Consider the following 21,515-nt stretch of genomic DNA (forward strand, 5'->3'; position numbering starts at 1 on the left):
TTTGATGATCAGGTAAGTGATCTGTGATTGCTGTACAGGCAGATATCTGATATGAAAGGAATGACTTTGGTTTCTTATGTGGGCCAAGTTTCAGTCACTTAACACTGACATCTATATTCAACAATTGCTGAATATATATGTTTATATATATAAATCTAAAGAAAAATAAAGAGAAGAAGAAAAAATAAATGACATGGATATGATGAAGGGAGTTACCACCTACTTATCCTCGATCATTTCGAGTCTCACCTGAAGGCCAGACCAGAACAGAGCAAGGGCAGCACTGCCCCACAGGCTAGCTTTCCGCTTACCAAATGCTTCGGAAAGAATGCTATGGTGCTCAAATGTCTCAGTCCTTTCCAGTTTATACTAGCTGAATCCTGGAAGAGGGAGAAATCTTCTGCACCACCAGATCCACAGAACCACAGATTGCCAATGCCACTGAATCAACCCTTGCACTGAATTCTTGCGCTGAAGTCTTCCACACCTTGCACAAGCAATCATCAGCTAACTAACCACTGACTGAAAACTTCCCAGGACAGCAAATCTACTGCCTTATCGGGTCATTGTCCCACCACTAGGAACCTAAACTCTAGGAGGTCTTTACCTTGTGCCCAAATACATTTGCTCTCTGAGAAGTCAACTTACTGTTTTCAGTTCTGTTGTCTGACACAACTCAGGGTGGATGTGGTCTCTTTTTTTGTCCTGAGATCTATCAACTATGTGAAGCTAGTTACCAACCATCTTATTAATCCTCTTTCAGTCCAAAGAAACTTCTAGTTTTTCCATATACCTATGCCCATAGCTAATGAACCATGTTGTCTTCAAGAGGTAATTCCATAAGAATATGAGGCTTGTGACAGCATATATATATATATATATATATATATATATATATATATATATGTATATACACATACATATACATATATATATGTATATACACAGTAGCGAATATATATATGTGTATATACATATATATATATTCGCTACTATTATTTCAAATCTTGGCTTTCATTAAGACGCAAATGGGTTTGATACATGGAATGACCCCATGGAGTGACAGCACAAGCTTACCAGTCAAAATCAGCCTCTGTGCAGACACAGGGTTCAGATTCCATAGCTCCTGCATACTTCCCTTGCATACACTTACGTTCTGATTTTCGTTTCTTGTATATCCTTTTTGCTCCCATGATGCATGCTTCCCCCTGTAAGGAGACAAAGGGTCCCAGGCATTTGGGGACAAAGCTCGGACCCTCCCCGCTCCACATCAAGACACTCGGGGAGAGGTACCCAAGCCTTAGTGTAATCTGGACACAGGTCGCCTGCTTTGTGCTAACAGCATTTTACTTTTTTTTTTTTTTTTTAACAGCATTTTACTTTTGATGTCTAGAACCCCAGTGTAGAATGCAACTGTAAAGACAATTCTAAGAAGCTTGGAGGGTGTGTCAAAAAACATCGTTAACTCGTCATGTATTTGGCAAACCTTTGCTTGGCAAGGTATGAGACTCCATGCTACAAGGGACACACAGACAACTCAGACTCAGCTTTTAACAAATAAAGGTACTGCCGACAAATCTATGGTAATTAAGTTCAATTCTTCTATAATAAAAGATTTATGCACCTGGTCATTTACGAGCATATGAAAGAAGAGTATTGCTAAGAAATATAAAGATCCATTTTGCCTCAATTTATTGTGCCTCTGCCCACATGACTTTATAGCACGGATTTTATGTCCATCTACCAGGCAAGTGAGAGAACTAAACTCAGTGTTTCTCTACAAAATAAATAAAAGCTTTGAATACCACAGTGCCTGTGGATCCCAAAGGGGAAAATAACAGCAATGTAAATGAGCAGTGATTTTATTGTTGAGTCTCCAAAAAAGAGTATAGGATTTTGGCGGATGCAGCCCGAGCTGTCAAGCACAGCTATGCGTCTGAAGGACAGAAAAGAGTTTTGTCCCTTGAGCAAATTCCTTTTAATTGGCTCCATCTCATAGACACATCTAGATGTAAATATATTCCAGCTGACCCTTGAGCAATGCGGGAGTTACAGGTTCTAACCCTCTCACACAGCCAAAAATCCACGTATAATTTTGACTCCCCTGAAACTTAACTACTAATAGCTTACCACAGACTAGAAGCCTTCCTGACAATGTAAATAGCCAATGAACCACAGATTTTGTATGTTACATGTATTACATGCTGTATTCTTACAATAAAGTAAGCCAGAGAAAAGAAAATGGTATTAAGAAAATCATAAGGAGGAGGGGCGCCTGGGTGGCTCAGCGGGTTAAAGCCTCTGCCTCCGGCTCAGGTCATGATCCCAGGGTTCTGGGATGGAGCCCCGCATCGGTCTCTCTGCTCCGCAGGGAGCCTGCTTCATCTTCTCTCTCTCTCTCTCTGCCTGCCTCTCTGCCTACTTGTGATCTCTATCTGTCAAATAAATAAATAAAATCTTAAAAAAAAAGAAGAAAATCATAAGGAGGATAAAAAGTATTTAGAGCACTGGACTACATTTATTGAAAAAAAAAATGTGCATGTAAGTGGACCTGTGCAGTTCAAACCCATGTGGTTCAAGGATCCAGTTGTACTTAGTCTAAGTTTGGGGATACAATGTGTTACTGCTTGACTATAGTGATGGCTATGCAGGGGAACCTGCTGTCCCTCCTTGGAGGAACCTGCAGAATGACTTCCACATTGGAAATCAAAGGAGAGATGCTTTCAGCTATAAGCTGATCAGTTGAGAACCCAGAATGAAGGAACTCTTCCTATTAATGATTCTATGTCTTTGTACTTTGAGTGCCTTGGAAGGAGGCAAGAAACACCACCTAATCCCAGGGAATCACAGGGTGACAGGGAAGGATTTGACTGGCACCGCCCACCGAGGGTAATTTTATTATTTTTTGTCTCTGTTTGCATTGCTCGATAAAACTGAAGACCCTCTCCTCACCCCTGCCCCTACCCTGCACCCACACGACGTGCTCAGATAAATTCTGTTTGGATCTGCGTGCTGAGTTGGTATGTCATTTTGAGTTGTAAGTCTAAGCCAAGCACATTTGAATTTTATCTCATTATATCCTAGTACAATAAAAAAAGAAATTATTTCACAACAAGCCATAAGTGTTGAGTTTGTTCACTGTTGTGGAACACAAAACATGTAAGAAATCAGTCGATGTAGCTTTAGATGAAGCCGGAGAGGTAAGCTGTGGCCGTGAGGACCCCGATTCCTACACCTGTACGACAGACACCCCATGCCCTCCACCCAGGACTGCCCCTCAGCTCGGCCCCCCCTACCTGGCTGTGCAGCTGCCAGGGTCTGTAGTCTTCCTCGGCACACCGTCGGTCGAAAATGGACTTGTAGTCCACCTTGACCAGCTGCCATTCAGAGCGGTGGCTGAAGTGTCCAAACACGCTACAGGGTTCGTAATGAGAAAAATAATCACAATCAGAGCAATGCCAGTCACTAGCCTGTGCTGGGGGTTTACCGTGAGCTTAGCCCAACACTCAACACTTTACACTGAGCAGATCACTTAATCCCCAAAACACAGTGATGGGGAGGGTGACCGTTACTGGCTCTGAATCACCCATGGGTAATCTGAGGCTCAGAGCGTTTCGCTAACGTGCAAAAAAGAAAGTCAAATCACTAAGAACCCGTCCAGTCAGAGGCCAGAACTCGGGTGGAGTCTGACGAAAAACTCACTTCTGCCTATTTACCACAAGAATGGCTGACAAGGAAAAAAAAAACAGTTAAGGAAACAATGGATCACAAGTGCTGCCTTTGATGTGGTCCAGGATTACACACGTAGGTTCTCCTGCTAAGGTCCGTGGTTTCCACGGTTTTTGTGCTATTTCACTGTCCTGCCTGTCCCTCGGGAGAGTGGCCAGGAGGGCCTGGTAGTGAGAACTGCGTCCGGCACTCTGCATTCTCTCCTTACTCAGACAAACTCAGGTATCTAGTCACCAGTCAGAGCCAACTGTGGAGAAAAGCCACAAAGTAGCCTTTCCAGTTAGCTCTTTTTCATCTGCGTTCTGCAAATATGAAAACTGGATAAAGGGGGTGCCTGGGTGGCTCAGTCGGTGAATAGTCAGCCTTTGGCTTAGGTCATGACACCAGGGTCCTGGGATCAAGTTCTGCATCAGAGTCCCTGATTCTCCCCCGTCTCTCATGAATAAATAAATAAAATACTGGGAAAAAAAAAAAAGATAACTGAATAAGGGCAAATTATGGAACAAACAGCTCATCTGGCTCTGTGTTTGGTGGGCAAAAGCACAGCTAAGAGGCATACTAAATTTTTGTTGCTCTTTTCTATCATTAAAAGAAGGAACAAAAAATTAGAAAAAATTAGAAATAGTACCAACTATTCATTGTTTTTTAAATTTTCATTGATGACAGGGTTGACTACTTTAAAACTTCTGTTTTCCATGTCCAATTTTTAGGGGATAGAAAAAAAACAACAACAAAAAACCCTTCACAGTTTCATATTATAAATTCAATGTTCGTGTTTTGAAACCCTTAAGCAGGCAAGTCATTAATCAAGTCTTTCACAAATTAATGATCATCGCTTTCCAGACAAGAATGAGTGCAAATACAATTTCACAAGAACAGATTGTTCTCACGGTTTTTCTAATATAACCTCACAAGTGGGTTAGGTAAAGAGCCAGGAAAAAAGAAAATCCTTTGTGGGGTTTTGATCAAGCCGTGTTCTGTCTTAAAGTGAAATCATTCGTAAATGCCTGTGATTTTCTGTATATTCAGTTTATTATTAAAGTTTTAAATTTATAGTTTTATTTTCTTTTGAAACAATCACGTCTCATTTCCCCAGGCCCATTCAGTATAGGAAGAAATAAGTTGTGTCCTCTTGCCGGCAGCGCTCAGTGGGGGTGTCCTAATTATTAAAGAGCCAAGAAAATGGGCACCCACATTTTTCTTTCCCTTTTGCTGAGAAACAATGAAGTGAGATGTACTGACCTTGCTGGCAATTTCAAATCTAACAGCAGTGAAGTGAGTAGGCTTTGCTAAAAACAATAGGTTTCCGGGGGGCACCTGGGTGGCTCAGTCCATTCGATGTCTGAATCTCGGTGTTGACTTAGGGCGAGATCTCATGGTTGTGAGATCGAGCCCCACGTGGGGCTCTGTGCATGGCATGAGATCTGCTTCGATTCTCTGCCTCTTCCCGCCACCACCCTCAGCCCCCCGCCCGGCTCATGCTCTCTTGCTCTCTCAAATAAATTAATGAATCAAATCTTTAAAAAGAAAACAAAAAACAACATGTTCCTGGATTTATATTATGATTAGAAGACATCATACTTTTCTACTTACGTCATAATTAGAGTCTCCTCCCCAGGCTCACCCAGAACCCCATCCACAAAAAGTGGAATAGATGTGAAACTGTACTTGCTCCAAGATCTCCCTTCATCAAAACTCAACCTAATGAAAGAAAAAAATAATAGGCATCAGATCTCAAAAGGAAAAAAAAAAAAAAAAAAAAGTCCTTTCAGAGGAAAGATACTATCAGCCAGGAGAGAATACATTTTAAAAGTACCCGGGGCACTGTCAAAGTGAGCCTTTTATATGAATAAGTATTCTTAATTACATCAGAAGGTAGAAATACCGTTAGCCAAGCAATCTGGGACCCAGATGTGTTATAACAGCTATAAGGGGAGAGATGTACGAAATGGGAATAATAATAAGTCTTTGATAGAATTTTTTTTTAATTTGGATATTTTATTAGGTCTTAGATCTCAATGTGACCCTCTCCCAAACCTCACTGCAATCTAGCAGCAGGCTTTACTGGTGATTCTGAGGAGCAATGGCCTTATGAGACCTACTTAGATGGACTTGAACCAGCTGCCTCTAAGTGAGCAAATCCTGAGCGGCTTCCCTCCTACTCTGTTACGAATCCGAGCTGACTCATGGAGGAGGGGGTACAGAAGGACTGGCTCCTGAGAGCAAGAGAGGTCTGCAGCCCTGCTGTTTGCATGGGATGGTTCCTCGGCTCTGCCTTTCTCTGTGGATGTCTCCCCCCCCACCCCAAGCTAAGCCTCTGTTTCTCTTATTTCGGCAGCTTTCCCGTAGGTCTCCAAAGTAACTAAGACCAGAGGGAAAATCATGCTTTTGGTTTTGAACAAGCTTGCCAGTGGAGAGAGCCCTTTTTAAAAACACAGATGAAGGAACCTTCTAGAAAGCATTCTGGAAGGGAGAGCTTGCGCATCCCTCTGTGTGAGACCTCCAGGAAGAGCTGTGGTTTGTCACCCCATCCCACCACCCCCGCCAAAGGAAACCAAGGAAGGAGGAGCAGGGGAAAGAGACAGGGAGAGATGTGCCCCGAATTGCTGATCTCTGTGCAGACACACAAAATGAATACACGTTAAGCTACTCTTAACTTCTGCCCATTGTACCTGACAGGTCACTGTACCCGGGAGTGCCCTGAAGCAATAAGGTAGGTACTAAGAGCGAGGGCACTGACATATGTGAAAACCACCATGCACCTAACTCCTCTCTCAGGGGCAGAATCAGTCTCAATCTTCCTCTCTCTCTCTCCTTTCTCCCTTCCCTCCTTCTAGGAAACTGCAGGCAATCATCTTATTTTAATAGAGTAAAGCTATAAATTATGTTCTAGTAGACACTGATGTTTTTCTGCCAACACAGTCCCCATCCGACATCCGACCCGTCAGCTGGGCTTAGCGGGATGGAGCCATCCAGTCATGACCCATGCCTTTACCAGAGATGTCGAATCGGGAGCGACGTGTGCTTCATAGCCACCAGGACTCCACCTTGGTCCAGATATAAAACACTGTGCTCCTCTTCAAAGATCTGCAAGAGGGAAACACAGCCACATGGACACACGCCACATCCACACATGCCCAGAGTTCAGAGCACGAGTCTTCGTCTGAGGAGATAAATCCCTCCCATGAGAGAACAGGGTTTCCCAAAATCTTTGGAGAGACAGCTATAGTCAGTGCTTCCCAAGGGGGACCACACGTACCACTGGAGTTATACTAAATGCTTTTAGGTGCGCCACAAAAGAAATCTGAAGAATTAAGAGTTATGTGTTCATATTTATAATCCCATCTCTTTGCGGTAAATTCTGTTGATTCCCACAGATGACGATGTCAGAATACTGGGTAACCATCCTATTGTACAACATCTTTAGAAGGAAGAAAGCTTAGAGATACCTTACTCCAACATTCTCATTTTGACGGGTTTAGAGAGATGGGATCTGTCTAAGGCCAGGCGTAGAGTAACTCACGGGGCTGCGACCTGCGGCGTTACTGCACCCTTTCCAGAATGTAATTACTTCAAAGTGTCCAAGTACTACAAAAGAAAGCTGTTCTTGTTCAATTCATAGATTCGCTACCAAGCCTAATGTAGTTCTGATCAAAATGGAATCAACTTGGGGTACATGTGTCCTTTAGGTTTTTCACCAAATGTGCAGAAATCAACTTGAAGTCAAGTGGAGACAGGCTGCAAACAATTTCTGTGTCCTCTCCGTACGAGACGTGTGCTGTTTTCTCATAATTGCGTTGTTGGTATTGCCTTGTCTGTGGCTACACTATAATTATTTTCCCTCTTGTTTATCTCTTCTACCTAAAAGATATCCCAGGACTACAGATGTAGAGAGCTCTCTGCTTGGTTTGGGTGCTGGAAGAAACAAAATGGGATCCTGGCTCTTGAACTGTTCGCCAGAGGCAGCTTCATAGTCCAAGTTCCTACATGCCCCAAGATCAACAGCCCTGGGGTTTAAGCAACTTAAGCAAATTTCCTTTCTGCCTCACTCTTCTCAAACCACGTGAATCACACGGAGGATCTACGAAGGGTCTGAGGCTAGGAAATGGTAATTGGACCATGGCATGGACATCTCTGTCTAAAATTTAAAGCAGAGTATTCTCATTTCTGTGTGATTACCTGTGCATTAGATTTCAATTTATGGTGCGAGTTATTGTATGATAATTAAACGTCAGCAGGTTATTAAAATATATTTATTGAAGTGTAACAACCATGCATTAGACACATATCTTGTTATGATTGCTAAACCTTATTAAATGCTTGTTTTATAAGCTATGGGTATCTAATTTTCATTTAGAATATAGAGAGGAAGCATTTAAGCTAAACACGTTGGTTTAAAGTGATTCCATTTCTACGTTTCCCAACTTGCACCCTGATGGTTATTACTCTGTCTTCTGCACATGAAATTTAAACATTTCAGACCACTACCTGGGTAATGGCTGTTTCTGTATCACTGCATTCCTCTCTACTCTGACTCCAAGGCAAGGGGGATTTATGGTGGCAAATGAGTGTTGGGGATAGAATCCACCCTCCAGGCTCCATGTTCCTATATAATAACCCCTTGGGGATCCTGGTTTTCTTTTGTGGAAAAAAAATTCAGTCAACTCCAATTTGGTCTCCTTGTAACTTACAAACTTTCTTACATAGAGGCTCTGAAAAAAGGGTCATTTTTATTGAATGACAAAAAAAAATCACATTGCATAATTATTTGCTAAACTCAAAGACTTATTTAAGATTCTCATAAAACAGAAAAGGAAATAAACACATTGACAAGCTTTAGGATCTACGTAGAGCCAAAGGAGTTCCCAGAATTTAACCAAGTTGAACAATGTTTATATGTCATTTTAAAATGCAGCAATTCGACCCAGGATGTCTTCTTACCTGCCTCCAGGTGTTCCCTGCGTCTGACGAGACAAACATGCTGATGTCGCTGTCTGATAATTCAGAACCTATATTACCTAGAGAAAGCATGTCACCATCAGTGAAAGGAGCTGCTTGCAAAAGCTAACAATAGGCTCTACTGGCCACCTATGCTGCCTGAGACAGACCGAGACTGTCAACACTGTACGTGAGCAAGGGTTTCTTAGCACAGTTTCTCCAGGGTCAGTTGTTTGGGTGACTTCCAAAATATTTTTGCTTGCTTATTAAGTTCCCAGCACAGATATCTAGCTTCTAAAATAAATACAATTTGCAACAGCAAGCCCACCAGGCAAGCTTCTTACCTGAAGCCACTATGATGCTGGGCGCTGTGTCTCGGCTGGCAATGATCCCTGATGTGTAGGGATTCTCAGAGACCTTAAGGTGAAGGTGTAGTGAACAATAGGGCTGAGAAGAGGAGAAATGAGGGTCATAAAGACATGTAATCTAAACCATCACTTAAAGTCCAGATTCAAAGGATCCATGCATTCATCTACCCAACCCATCTAGCCGTTCATTCATGTACCTGTCTCCTATTCCACAGGTATCTGGTGTCCACTAAGTATAAGACAGGTGCCAAACTGGGGAAGGAGGGAGCATCTTCATGTTAGGTCTGATCTACTGCCTTGATTGCCATTTGGCCATTCAACAAATATCTTAGTGCTCTATCTGTAAGGCACTAGGCGTAGCTTATGAAAGACTTACATTGACTAACATTTGGTCTCTGCCATTATATGGTACTTAATTTAAGATTTTTCTATTGACTACCATCAAGAGAGACTAGCATAACAGCCATAAGATCAGTAAGGAAGAAACATGAAGTTCTAGAGGCTGACATGACTGTGTGTCCAACTTTGGATAAGGGAAGGCTTCAAGGAGAAAATGGTGCCTGAGCAAAGATGGGTAAGGTATGGATTGCAGGTGAGATGTTCAGGAAGATAAAGAACATTTCAGGCCCGAGCAATACCAATAACAAAGAAAAGAAGTAGAAGAGTTTAGCCAGGTAAGACAGAGGAGGAAAAATGGGGTAGAAAAATCAGGTAAAAAGATTTGCTCAAGCTGGGGGGGATCTAAAGAAGTCAGCTGGTATCTCTTGGCCACCGCCCATTGGAGACATCAGTCTCGGTTGTCCAGAAGGTGCAGAAAGACATCTAAAACTCATCTAACGTCTACCAGGAAATCAACACAATATCCACGTAAGGGTGTGATCAGAATCCGTATTAGTCAATATAAAAGTCATGCCTGTAGACAAAATGCACTAGTAATAACAATTCAAATGAAAATTTGAGGGACTTTTTAATCTGTGTGTAAAAATCTCGATCAAATTCTCTGATTAAGATACCAACAGTTTTCAAATACAGGATAATAAATCTTACATGAATTTCATTTAAAACAGTTCTAGTACTGAGTTGTCAAAAACTACAAGTTTGTATCTGAACCTGCATTTCTTTTCATCTCTCAAAAAGATTATTTTCTAATCTTATCGACTTGAGTTTTTGGAATTACCAATGTATCTCTGTTATTACTTTCATTCTGCTCTGTAAGTCTCAGCCAGCAGATATTCAAAGAGCTACAGAGATACAATGATTAAATTTATATGGGATAGAGTAAATGAAAAACTAAAAATGAAGCAGAGGGATGAAAGCGGCCAAAATACTGGTGAAGTCAAACAGTGGATCCCCAATAGGGCCTTTCCTCCCTGCCAACACAGAGTAAACTCTCCAGGGATAATGATCGTTATAAGTGATGGGTTTTGCCTAAAAATGACATGGAAGAGTTTCAGAAAAAAGGCATTCTTACTTTACAACGTTTCATAAGAGTAAGGAAGACGCCCCTCTAAAAAGAATCTTTTGGACCCAGAGGTTTGGTTTCCTCTTGCCCGAGAAGACTATGAGAACAGGTAAATAAGTCAAGCAGAGAGAGTCAGTTATCATATGGTTTCACTTATTTGTGGAGCATAACAAATAGCATGGAGGACATGGGGAGTTAGAGAGGAGAAGGGAGTTGGGGTAAATTGGAAGGGGAGGTGAACCATGAGAGACTATGGACTCTGAAAAACAATCTGAGGGTTTTGAAGGGGCGGGGGGTGGGAGGTCGGGGTACCAGGTGGTGGGTATTATAGAGGGCACGGATTGCATGGAGCACTGGGTGTGGTGCAAAAACAAGGAATACTGTTATGCTGAAAATAAAAAATAAATTAAAAAAAAAAAAAAAAGAAGAAGAACAGGTAGCGTTGTCTGCCGGGCACGTTCCCGGACAGGGCTGTGCGCGCTGATGTTAAGACAGAGTAAAGCAGAGACGGTAAACTGCACCTCCATGAAAGTTTTCCTGACAGCTGTAGCCTATCAGGATCTCCCCTTCTCGGATTGACAACAGTTTATTTGACCATGTGCAATCTCATATTAGCTATGCGAGGTATGTACAGTTTTATCTTCCTAAGAGAGAAACACTACGAATAAAGAGAAAACGTCAAATACCACCCTTGGGAGTCTTCTGTGGAACCTGGCCTAGCATCTAAAAGAGAGAGCCAATAGATGCTCGAAGAATCAAACAATGCTTTATACGAGGGACCGCCTGAAAGGCCTTTGTTGAACATCTCACTCAGAACAAGGCCAGAAGTACACTGGGCCGAGTGGAAACCACATCGTCAGATTAATGTTGAGCATCTCCATGTCATTCCAAAAGGTCCAGAACTCCTAGGGGATTAGCCGGGACTCATGGGCTTCCTGGAGGGTCCCTTGTGCCGCCCAATAGAGCAGAACACCCGCAGCTGAGGGAGCACCCAGTCTGCCATGCTGAGCCAGATACTTGTCACGTACTTCATCACCCAGCAGTCCAGAAGATTCTGAAGCTCAGACGCCATCTGACCTGATCAAAGATTATTTGAAATAGGGCATCTGCTGTTACAAAGGAAAGAGAGCAATTTCATTCGGCCATCTCGTCCTTGCTCTGTTGTTAGGGCTCTCAGAGGCTTGAGATAAATTAATTTGAGAAGAAAAGACACCAGTTCAGGCCGTAGCAACAACGTTAGAAGTGCTCTTTTTGGTGCACTTTTTTTCTCCACTCTCACATTTGCAGTACTGGATTGCCCCCAGCTGGTATGAGGAGAATATTTGTGGCTTTTTCCCCCCCTCCTTCCATTTTTTCCATTTTTTCAAGGAAGTTACATACTCTACATCAATGCTGAAAGAAAAACAACGTTTAGCAATTCATCTTTACTTTTTTTTAAGTTGAACTTTTGTACCTGACCAGCTTGGGACATCCGTCAGAGTCAAGTCATCAACAATTAATGGAGAGGTTTATTATAATGGCTATCAAGCCCCTGCCAAATCCTGCAGGACACAGGACAAGGTCTCTGATTGTTATGCACATTTTGCCCAGGCAGGGGACACTTCACTTACCTCTCTTTTCCTGCCTTCTCTCCAACCTTCTCACCCTCTTTTCTCCCTTTACCAACCATGTCATAAATACCTGAGCATCTTTCCAGAGTTCTCTCTAATTCAGTAGAGTCAAAGTACAGTTAGCCCCAAAGGCATCTCTCTACTCCTCTTATCTTTCCACATTTAAGAAAATACGGAACTGTACACCGAGACCACCAGGACTTCGTGGCGGATTACAGAGAATGAAGGGAGCAGCGCAGTACGTGTTTGGAAATTACCCTTTGTGTCTTTCCTCACACACAGTCATAGGGCTATCACCAGCTGGTCAAGCCTAGCAGCAACTGGATCCCTCGTCTTTCCTCTTTTCAAGATCAGATTTAGAGTTTGAGGATCTGAGGCCAATTAAGAGCTCTATCCCAAGAAAAAATACTCAAAGGCAAATGCACACAGGGTTCTGTATTCAATTCCAGGGAGTTCACAGGCTCCTGAAACCCATTGTGGATATCTAGGTCCCAATGTTTTCTTGTTTGTGTTTTTTTATTATTATTTTATTTTATTTTATTTTTCAGTGTTTCAAAATTCATTGTTTATGCACCCCACCCAGTGCTCCATACAATACGTGCCCTCCTTAATACCCACCACCAGGCTCACCCCACCCCCCACCACTCTCCCCTCCAAAACCCTCAGTTTGTTTCTCAGTCCACAGTCTCTCATGGTCTCCCCCTCCAATTTCCCCCAACTCACTTCTCCTTTCCATCTCCCAATGTGCTCCATGTTATTCTTTATGCTCCGCAAATAAGTAAAACCATATAACTGACTCTCTCTGCTTGACTTATCTCACTCAGCATAATCTCCTCCAGTCCTGTCCATATCGATACAAAAGTTGGATATTCATTCTTTCTGATGGAGGCTTAGCACTCCATTGTGTGTGTGTGTGTGTGTGTGTGTGTATACCATATCTTCTTTATCCATTCAGCTCTTGAAGGGCATATACAATGGAATACTATGCAGCCATCAAAAGAAATGAAATCTTGCCATTTGCGATGACGTGGATGGAGCTAGAGGGTATTAGGCTTAGCGAAATAAGTCAACCAGACAAAGACAACTGTCATATGATCTCACTGATATGAGGAAGCGAAGATGCAACGTGGGGGGTTTGAAGGGTAGGAAAAGAAAAAATGAAAGAAGATGGAATCGGGAGGGAGACAAACCATAAAAAACTCAATCTTACAAAACAGACTGAGGGTTGCTGAGGGGAGGGGGTCAGGAGAGGGTGGTGGGGTTATGGACATTGGGGAGGGTATGTGCTATGGTGAGTGCTGTGAAATGTGTAAGCCTGGCGATTCACAGACCTGTACCCCGGGGATAAAAATACATTATATGTTTATTAAAAAATTTAAAAAATAATAAAAAAATAAATTAAAAATAGAGCTTCCCTATGAACCTGCAATTATACTACTGGGTATTTATCCTAAAGATACAGATGTAGTGAGAAGAAGGACCATCTGTACCCCAATGTTCACAGCGGCAATGGCCATAGTTGCCAAACTGTGGAAAGAACCAAGGTCCCAATGTTTTGCCATATTATTTTATTTTTCATTTTAACCAGTGAAATCCTTTGGCCATTGCTAGTGTCCAACATGTGTCTGTTGGATTTAAATGATGCATTAACTAGCTACTGTCTTCTTGCACTGTGGATGGCCAATGGAGAGTTACCAACTGATAAGAGACATGCCCCCTGCCCCCAACATGAATAAAATCAACTTAAAAAAACTGTTAGATTATTTGAGAATCAATCAGCTTCTCATTCCACTTTCTCTTTTCCCCAACCTCTGTACTAACAGCCGTTAGGTCTTGTCTTCATGGTACTCATATCCCTAGGGCTCCTAATCTGGGTATTACACTGACAAGCCAAATCACATCTTTTATAAATAATAAGGCAGCCGCTGAAGTCCCAAATAGTATCCTCCAGATCCACTCCCTGCACACACACTCCCACTCTCTATGATCCTGAGTTGGAACTAGAAATCCTTAGATTTTTAGTAAAGAGTCAATGGCAAAGAAGAGAGAGAGCTGTGGGCCAAGAGGCTGAGTCTGGGTGCACTTTTTTCTCGTGGGGCTCAGGCATTCTCTTGGAGATTCAGTTCCACTCCGTTCCAATACCCCATGCAGAGTCACAGCCTTTGTGCAGGAGTGGGATGTGTGGTCAAGGATTTCCTGGGGAAGCTGGCTGGCTAGCTCCAGCAGAGAACTGTCTGCTGAATGCATAAAGAAGTCACAGCCTCTCTCCACAGAACACTATGCTTTCCCTGGGGACCCAAAGGATTTGTCACAGGCTCGGTTCACATCTCGCCTCTTGGGAGCCCAATCCTGAGGCTTTGGAGGCAGGTGGACCATGACCTGTAATACCCCATCTAACAGTACAATGCATTCTTCAGAGAAAAGAAATCCTAGCTGAGCCCTCTGGGCAATCAGTCTGAAAGTCCTAAAAATACAGCCTCAAATTACTCTGGATGTCTTATTTCTATAGAATGCATTTTACCAGGGACATTCCGTTTGGGGCTGTAATTCTGAACTTGTTCCACATTTGTAACAGCCCTGCTGGAAAATCTCCTTTCTAATCACTAGGCTGTGCTTTCGGTGACACTGTCACTTTCCAAGTACTCACAACCTAAAAGCACTTTTTTTTATCTCCTCTCTGCCACCAGCTCCCAAGCCTAAAGGAGGTTTTTAACGGTCCGGGTCTCCTGTAGCTCAAAGATTTTCATTCCTATTTTGTGCCTTTAGCAGATTTTTATAAGTGATTCTGGTCCCTGCCCCACCCCCCCTTTGTCATTTCCTTTTCTCAGCCTGTTTTCTAAAACTCGATTCAAACTAACATCAAACAGGGTTAATGAGGGAGGCAGGCCAAAAGACTCCTAGGTGCCACACATCCAGAGCCCATTAATTCATCCTCGCTGGATCTTAATGAGCCTACTGATTTTGCTAACTGTAGGGTCAACCTGAGCTTCTGGGCTTCAGAGAGGGGTATTATGATAGATCCCTCTGTGTGGCTGTCAGTGGCAAGGGAAAGCTTCCACTCAAGCCCAGACGTGAAACTCCAACACCACCTGCCAATGAAGCATCGCTTTAGACAAACCACGCCCATCACAACAACACGTGCTGAACATCCGCCACGGGGTTGATCTGTGAGCAGATGCTCTGGAGTGGCCAGGACAGCCAGGGTTTCTATACTCGTGCAGCTCCTGGTTTGGCAGGGGGAGGCAGAACAGACAACCCGACCAGCACACGTGCTGATTTCAGAACATGAGAAGGCTCATAGTTAAGCAAGAGTTGGGCCAAGTCCCAGCTTAGGGAAAGCTGAAGAAAGCCTCTGAGATTCAGGTAATCAGGCACGAAGCTGAAAGCCAAGAGAAAGCCACACTACAGAAATGGCATTTTAGGAGAAATCATGGTGAACACAACATAAAGGAGTGCAGTGAGCTAAAAGTAGGGAAAGAGGTGCTGCCCTCTCCCAGCTTATGTAAGCAAGCAGGGAGATAGAACCCAGACGTCAGGAAGGAGGAGCAGACAGGAGTTGGGCCCTATGAGACATCACAGGCCGTGGTAAAGTACTAGAACCTTTTTCTCCCTGGGTTAGAAAGTCATCAGAAACTTCACGTAAAGGAGGGGCATCTGAATTTTTAAAGCTCAAGTTGATCTTATTTACATCAAATGTGAGAAAAGATAAATCTAATCTATAGTAAAGAAAAGCAGATTTGTGATTGTCTAGGGCCAGGGGAGTGGAAACTGAGTGCAAAAGGGCACAAAAGAATTTCTGAAGGTGATGAAATGTTCTATCTTGACTGAGATACTGGTCCTATCGGTGTATCTACACTTGTCAAGATTCATCAAATTATATTCTTAAAATGGGTACTTTTTATGTAAGGTTCACCTCAGTAAAACTGGATTACAAAAGAAAAGATCTCATTGGCTGCCGTGTGGAGAAGAGATTGCCAGGTAGAGAAGGGAGGACCAGTTGGGAGCCCGTCACTGCAGAGCAGGACAGAAATGATGGTGGCTGGGATTAGGAGCGTCCCAGTGGAGATGGGTAAGCAAGCTGACACCGCGTTTATATTTTGGAGGCACGGCGTTAAGACCTCCTCCGTGCCTGGGTGGCTCAGCTGGTTAAATGTCTGCCTTCAGTCCACGTCACGATCTCAGGGTCCTGGGTCCTAAGGTGGGCTCTGTGCTCCGCGGGGAGTCAACTTCTCCATCTCCCTTTTTCTCTCTTCCTGCTCATGCTCTCTCTCTCTATCTCAAATAAATAAATACGATCTTTAAAAAAAAAAAAAAATGCTTCCTAACACTGGGCTGGAGGCGGAGCAGGAAGTGCTGCACTAAGTGCTTTGTGTCAGAGGCATTTGTCAGGACCCGTTTGCGATGCCGGAGGGATGACAGACAAAGCGTCTGTAGGTGCGACGGTTCGTTCTCTCTCACGGGCACTGAATCTCCAAAGTGCATGGTGGGATGTAGGACTGCACCGAGGCACTGGGCATCCCAAGCTTCTCTGGCTAAATACCATGATACCCCAACTTGAAAGCACAAAACGAGGAAGGTAGCTCTGTGGTTTTTGTTTTTTTTTGTTTTTTTGTTTTTTTTTTAATGCTACAAAACAGTGCCTTATACAGAGGAGGCATTCAATAACTGCCACATTTCCTTACTTTGTCACCGGCTTTGTGCACTTAGAATAACAACGGGCTTTTCTACCCCCTGTAAGTTGCCAGTAATAAGGGTGGAAGCTGAGTGGGAGGCTGAATTTTAGACTGCTTCCCTGATGCACACAGACAACTGTGATATCCTTTGCAACTAATAAGGTCAAGCCGTGGCTGCCGGCATCTTCTCGAGTTAGGAGGGTGACCTGCCTACAGCGGTGTGAGATGAACCCGCAAAGGGACTGTTCAGACTTTATGGGACACAGCAAGTTAAGCATGGGTAACATCAGAGTCAGAATTGTATGAAGACTGTGAACACTGATGTGTGTGTGTGTGTGTGTGTGTGTGTGTGTGTGTGTTTGCATGTGTGTGTGTGTGTATACACAACCAAACCCTTCATACTAAAATGAAGAATCTCCCCTCTAGGTTTACATACTGATCTCTCCTTTATTATAAACTGTTTCACAGAAATGAGCACGTAAGTACACTTTTTTGTAATTAATCTCCGCCCACTTCTGCCTTCATTATTTACTCCTGTGTCCAGCACGGGGCACCACCAGAGCTACTATGAGGAGTGAGATGTGGCCCTACAATCTCTTATTTATCATTCTAGTCTCTTCCAAGGTGACTCTAAACTCCTTGAAGTCAAGATTCAGCCGCGATCCCCGTCTTGGACATCTTCATGTAATCATATCTATACATATATATATCAACCATGCTGATCTGTCTACTCAGTGTCCAAATGCAGACAACTAAAAGAAATTCATACTTCAGAGGATGGATCAGTAAACCTTATTTTTTTTTTTTAAGAGCCAGATAATAAACGCTGTAGGCTTTATATACCATACAGTCCCTGCCCTAAGTACTTCATTCTGCCATAGAGAGCAAAAGCGAGTCAGTCTGTAACTAAACAAGACTGAGTTCTAGTAAAGGTTTATGTAGAAAAACAAGTGGTGGGCCATATTGGCCCGACAGGCCATATAGTTTACCAACCCCAGCTTTACGGAATGAGACTCAGATGAACCAAACATTTACAAAGGGTACCAGTGAGGGTTTAAATCCGTGGTTCTTACCCTAGTTTGAGGTACAAACTCCCCTCAAAATATGACTAAATACCTTCGCTGGAAAACACATCTACAAAAATCTTTAGTTCATCAATTCTACAGCTGAATTTATGCATCATTGGCTATATAGCAAGCCATTCATGGGAAAGGAAGGGTGTCTATCCTCACCATACATGGAAACAATCACTCTCCCTAAAACTGTAATTTGAGGTCCTCCAGACCTTTGGTCACAACTCAGAATCCTTGATGTCAGCAAGGACCCCACTCATGCCCTCTTATGTCATGGGCCCACACAAAAATCAGCACAGGGACTCTTTTCCACACACCCTGCCTTCCCGCCCAGCCCTGTCCCTTTTTGTTCACCGACTGAACAATGAGCCCTGGAACCATCTTCATCTGCTTGTATATCATCCACTTCCAGCCCTCCACTGTGCGGAACATTCTTCTCCAATGTGAAAACTTACCAGTAAGCAGTGCACAGGGTCCCCCCTTAGATCCGTGTCCGGCGCCTGCAGCAAACGCCAGTCTCGGCCTTTGTTGTACGTGATGAAAGTCTTCACTTGGTTGTCAATCTTCTTGTTAGCCAAGAACATTCCCTTTATCCCTGCTACCTGGGAAAAATGGACATGGCTGAAAAGTACATCAATTTGAGATAGGATGTATTTATTTACTTTAAAAAAAAGAAGTGACGGTCAAATTCAGCTAGAAGCACGTGGAGAAAAGAGAGGGTGAGGATGAGGGAAAGGGGAGTAATGCTTAACTATAATGATTCCCTGAACTGTGGCACAGAAGAGCAATACATCTTTGCCCCTAATGGTATGGGGGTGGTAGTCTTATTTTGATGGAAGCTTCTTACTTCCTCTAAGGTAGGTTGGTGGTAGCTCGCAGTCTCCTAGAGTTACAATCTGATGCTTTCAGTTCTGCTGCTTGGTATATGATACATAAATATGGTGACTTTAATGTGATGTTAGGCGTAGTACCATAGCTTAAAGACTGGATCTCATTTAATCTTTGTAGTAATCCTTTTGGCTAAGTATAACTTATTTGTTTTCACACATGAGGAAACCCAGTCTCATCTAGGTAAAGTGATTTGTCCAAGGTCATGCTGCCTAAGGTCATACAGAGAGTAATCGGCAGACCTGAAATTTTAACTCAGAACTGATAGCTTCACAGACCGTGCTCTTAACAGCTCTCCAAGTCACTGAGCTGTGTACAGACTGGGGCAATCGGCAAAGTTCAGTTTAAAGCTCAGGATCCAATTGCTATTGTTCCCCCGCTTTTTTGTACTCTAAAAAGATGGCTCTATTAAGCCGCTGAAATATACTGAACAACAGAGAACAGCTTTTGATAAAATAAAAATAAAAATACACACACACACACATACACACACACACACACACACCCAGAGCTTTTAAACCTAAAGCAGCAGTGGTTTCCCGAAGTTGTGAAGTCATCCCCACCTCCACTGCTATCATGCCTGTTCCCACTATAAATGGTCCTTCTTAATTACTTGGCTCCGATGATATGATTGCCTTCTCTCTTATACACTTGAGGAAAAATACTCAAATTGCTAAGTTGGTAAAGCCACGTGATCACGAATCCTGAGTTGCGCACCATATTTTTCAAGCACCTTCAAGTGTATTCAATGCATTCATACCCACTTTACCCTATTTGGAATTGTGACAACCCAGGAAGACTGAGGGCTGGGGACAGCAGGGTCTGAATATGTGCAACAGCGCAGGTCATCCCATGTAATGCTCACGGGAACTGTGAGATAGAATTACCAGCAGCCGCATTTTGAAGATAAGAAAAACAGAAACTTGGACTGAGTGGCTTTGTGGAGCTCAGATAGGGAGTAAGTGGACAAGCTAATAAGCATATGTGAACCCACTTATCTCAGGCGCTTTACAGGAGAATATGAAAATCTTTAAGCAGAAGAGGGAAAAAATAGCATGAATCCGTGCCATTCACCCAGGACTCTGCACAATGCTTTATACACTGAACCGCTTCTATTCACTACAAAACTGTCTCACAGCTATAGCCCAGATTCTATGGACGAAGAAACCAATGTGTAGACCAAACTTCATTGCTGACGATAACAGAGAGCTGGAGTTCACACTCAAATCCATCTGACGTACAGTGTGCTTTTACAAATACAGCTCTGAATTTCTCAACACGAAGTGGCTGGGTTTTGAGCAACAGAATATGTACATGTTACCTTGGCTTCTGACACAGTCAAGCCTCATTCGTTTGTACCTGCCAATGCGGCATATGGGATAATTTAGAGTTGGGCCAACTTCGTATTCCTTTGGAACGACAAGTTTGTTAAGCAGATAAATACTACTTAGGAAAACAAGCCTCATTTTGGGCAATCGACAGCAAGCAGACAGTTCCTTATGCATTGTTGATCCTCGACAAATGTGGAAGGCATAAATTCCAGGAGCAGGGCACTTCCCGATACTGGTATGTTAATTACCGATAGTCGTCAATTACTCACTATCCCAGCTCCATAAGGACTGCCCACCAGGGAACCCCATATTGGTTTTGCATATGTTCCAGAGGCTGTTACATATTTAAATATGACTAAACTGCCAGTTCTTTAAAAATGAAATTTCATGAAGCAGAATTCTCACAAGTCACGCTCGTTTCCTCTCCGTAGCGTCCTCCTCCATGAGAAACAATGCTGCCTTAACCACTCGACACTCGAGGTTACAGTAAGTACAGAGAGAATGAAATGATTACCTATTCCTGTAGTTTCATTGCCCATTTTCCTTCCTGCCCTCGCCCTCTTTTGGCGAGAGTGTCAGAGCAGGGTTCTACGTGTTTAGGAACAGGTTCATTTGATTTGCAGAAGCGGTGACTTTATTGGCCCCCGACTGCTTGGCATTATCAAATGCCACTTGAGTGGAGAGCTATGCTTTGTAATTCATCTTTGGCAGCCTGGCCTTCTGGTTTATCTTGAGGAATAAAAACTTGCCAAAGCAGAGGTAATCCGTGACAACAGGGGATGGAGCTGGAGTGGCTCTGCTTATTCTCTTCTTGTGGCCAACGTGCTTAATCTGTGAAAATCCCATTTGTCGTGTCTTTTTACTTTTCTTGCCTTGGTCTGCCCTGCCGAGATGGTCACCCTGACGTTTCGGTTTCTGGTACCATTCACTGCTCATTTTGCTCTAAGCCCGAGAAGTCTGTCTTTCTGGGTGTCTTGGTGCCCCTCTAGGCATAAGGCACTTTCCTAAGGGGCTCTTTTGTGAGGTTTCAACTTCTATTTCTTGGAACCTCTAGCCTCTTACTTTGGATGTCACTTTGGAAATTAAGGAAGCAGTGTCAGTGCCCAGAATACGGATTGTGTGTGTACTTGTGTGTATATGTATGTGCATATGTGTGTATAAGGTCTGGGGTTCCATTCAGGATAGGGAGGACAGGTTTATGTTGCCAGACAACTTCAGTGTTCATAGCATGTGTTTATTTGTGTGGCATGGGTGGCGCTGAGGGATGGCACAGGATGGGGAAAAGTACTACCCTCGATGAAGACATGCCTTCCCGTGAACACAGTTTCTGACGAGGATATTCCTGTGGGAATGACACATCACACATCATGGATTCCGTCTTCCTTTGGGGGAAAGACCTGCTACCTTACTTACCTTTCTGAATTCTGCTTAAAAATGCTGAGT

General features: G+C 43.2%; 1 protein-coding gene across 5 annotated transcripts in view; it reads right to left on the reverse strand.

The window, feature by feature from the left end:
* The window catches only part of SORCS1 (sortilin related VPS10 domain containing receptor 1), a 507,304-nt gene that overhangs the window by 85,075 nt on the left and 400,714 nt on the right, over positions 1–21,515 (reverse strand). For all 5 annotated transcript variants that reach the window (XM_032312692.1, XM_032312691.1, XM_032312688.1 and 2 more), the window contains exons 10-16: positions 18,309–18,455; positions 9,012–9,114; positions 8,671–8,747; positions 6,725–6,816; positions 5,323–5,430; positions 3,297–3,414; positions 1,078–1,208 (exon numbers count right to left, since the gene is read on the reverse strand). In XM_032312692.1, the coding sequence (XP_032168583.1) occupies positions 1,078–1,208; positions 3,297–3,414; positions 5,323–5,430; positions 6,725–6,816; positions 8,671–8,747; positions 9,012–9,114; positions 18,309–18,455 (776 nt within the window). The remainder of the gene's footprint in view (positions 1–1,077; positions 1,209–3,296; positions 3,415–5,322; positions 5,431–6,724; positions 6,817–8,670; positions 8,748–9,011; positions 9,115–18,308; positions 18,456–21,515) is intronic.

This window comes from Mustela erminea, chromosome 14 (assembly GCF_009829155.1).
Source record: "Mustela erminea isolate mMusErm1 chromosome 14, mMusErm1.Pri, whole genome shotgun sequence".
Taxonomy (NCBI): domain Eukaryota; kingdom Metazoa; phylum Chordata; class Mammalia; order Carnivora; family Mustelidae; genus Mustela; species Mustela erminea.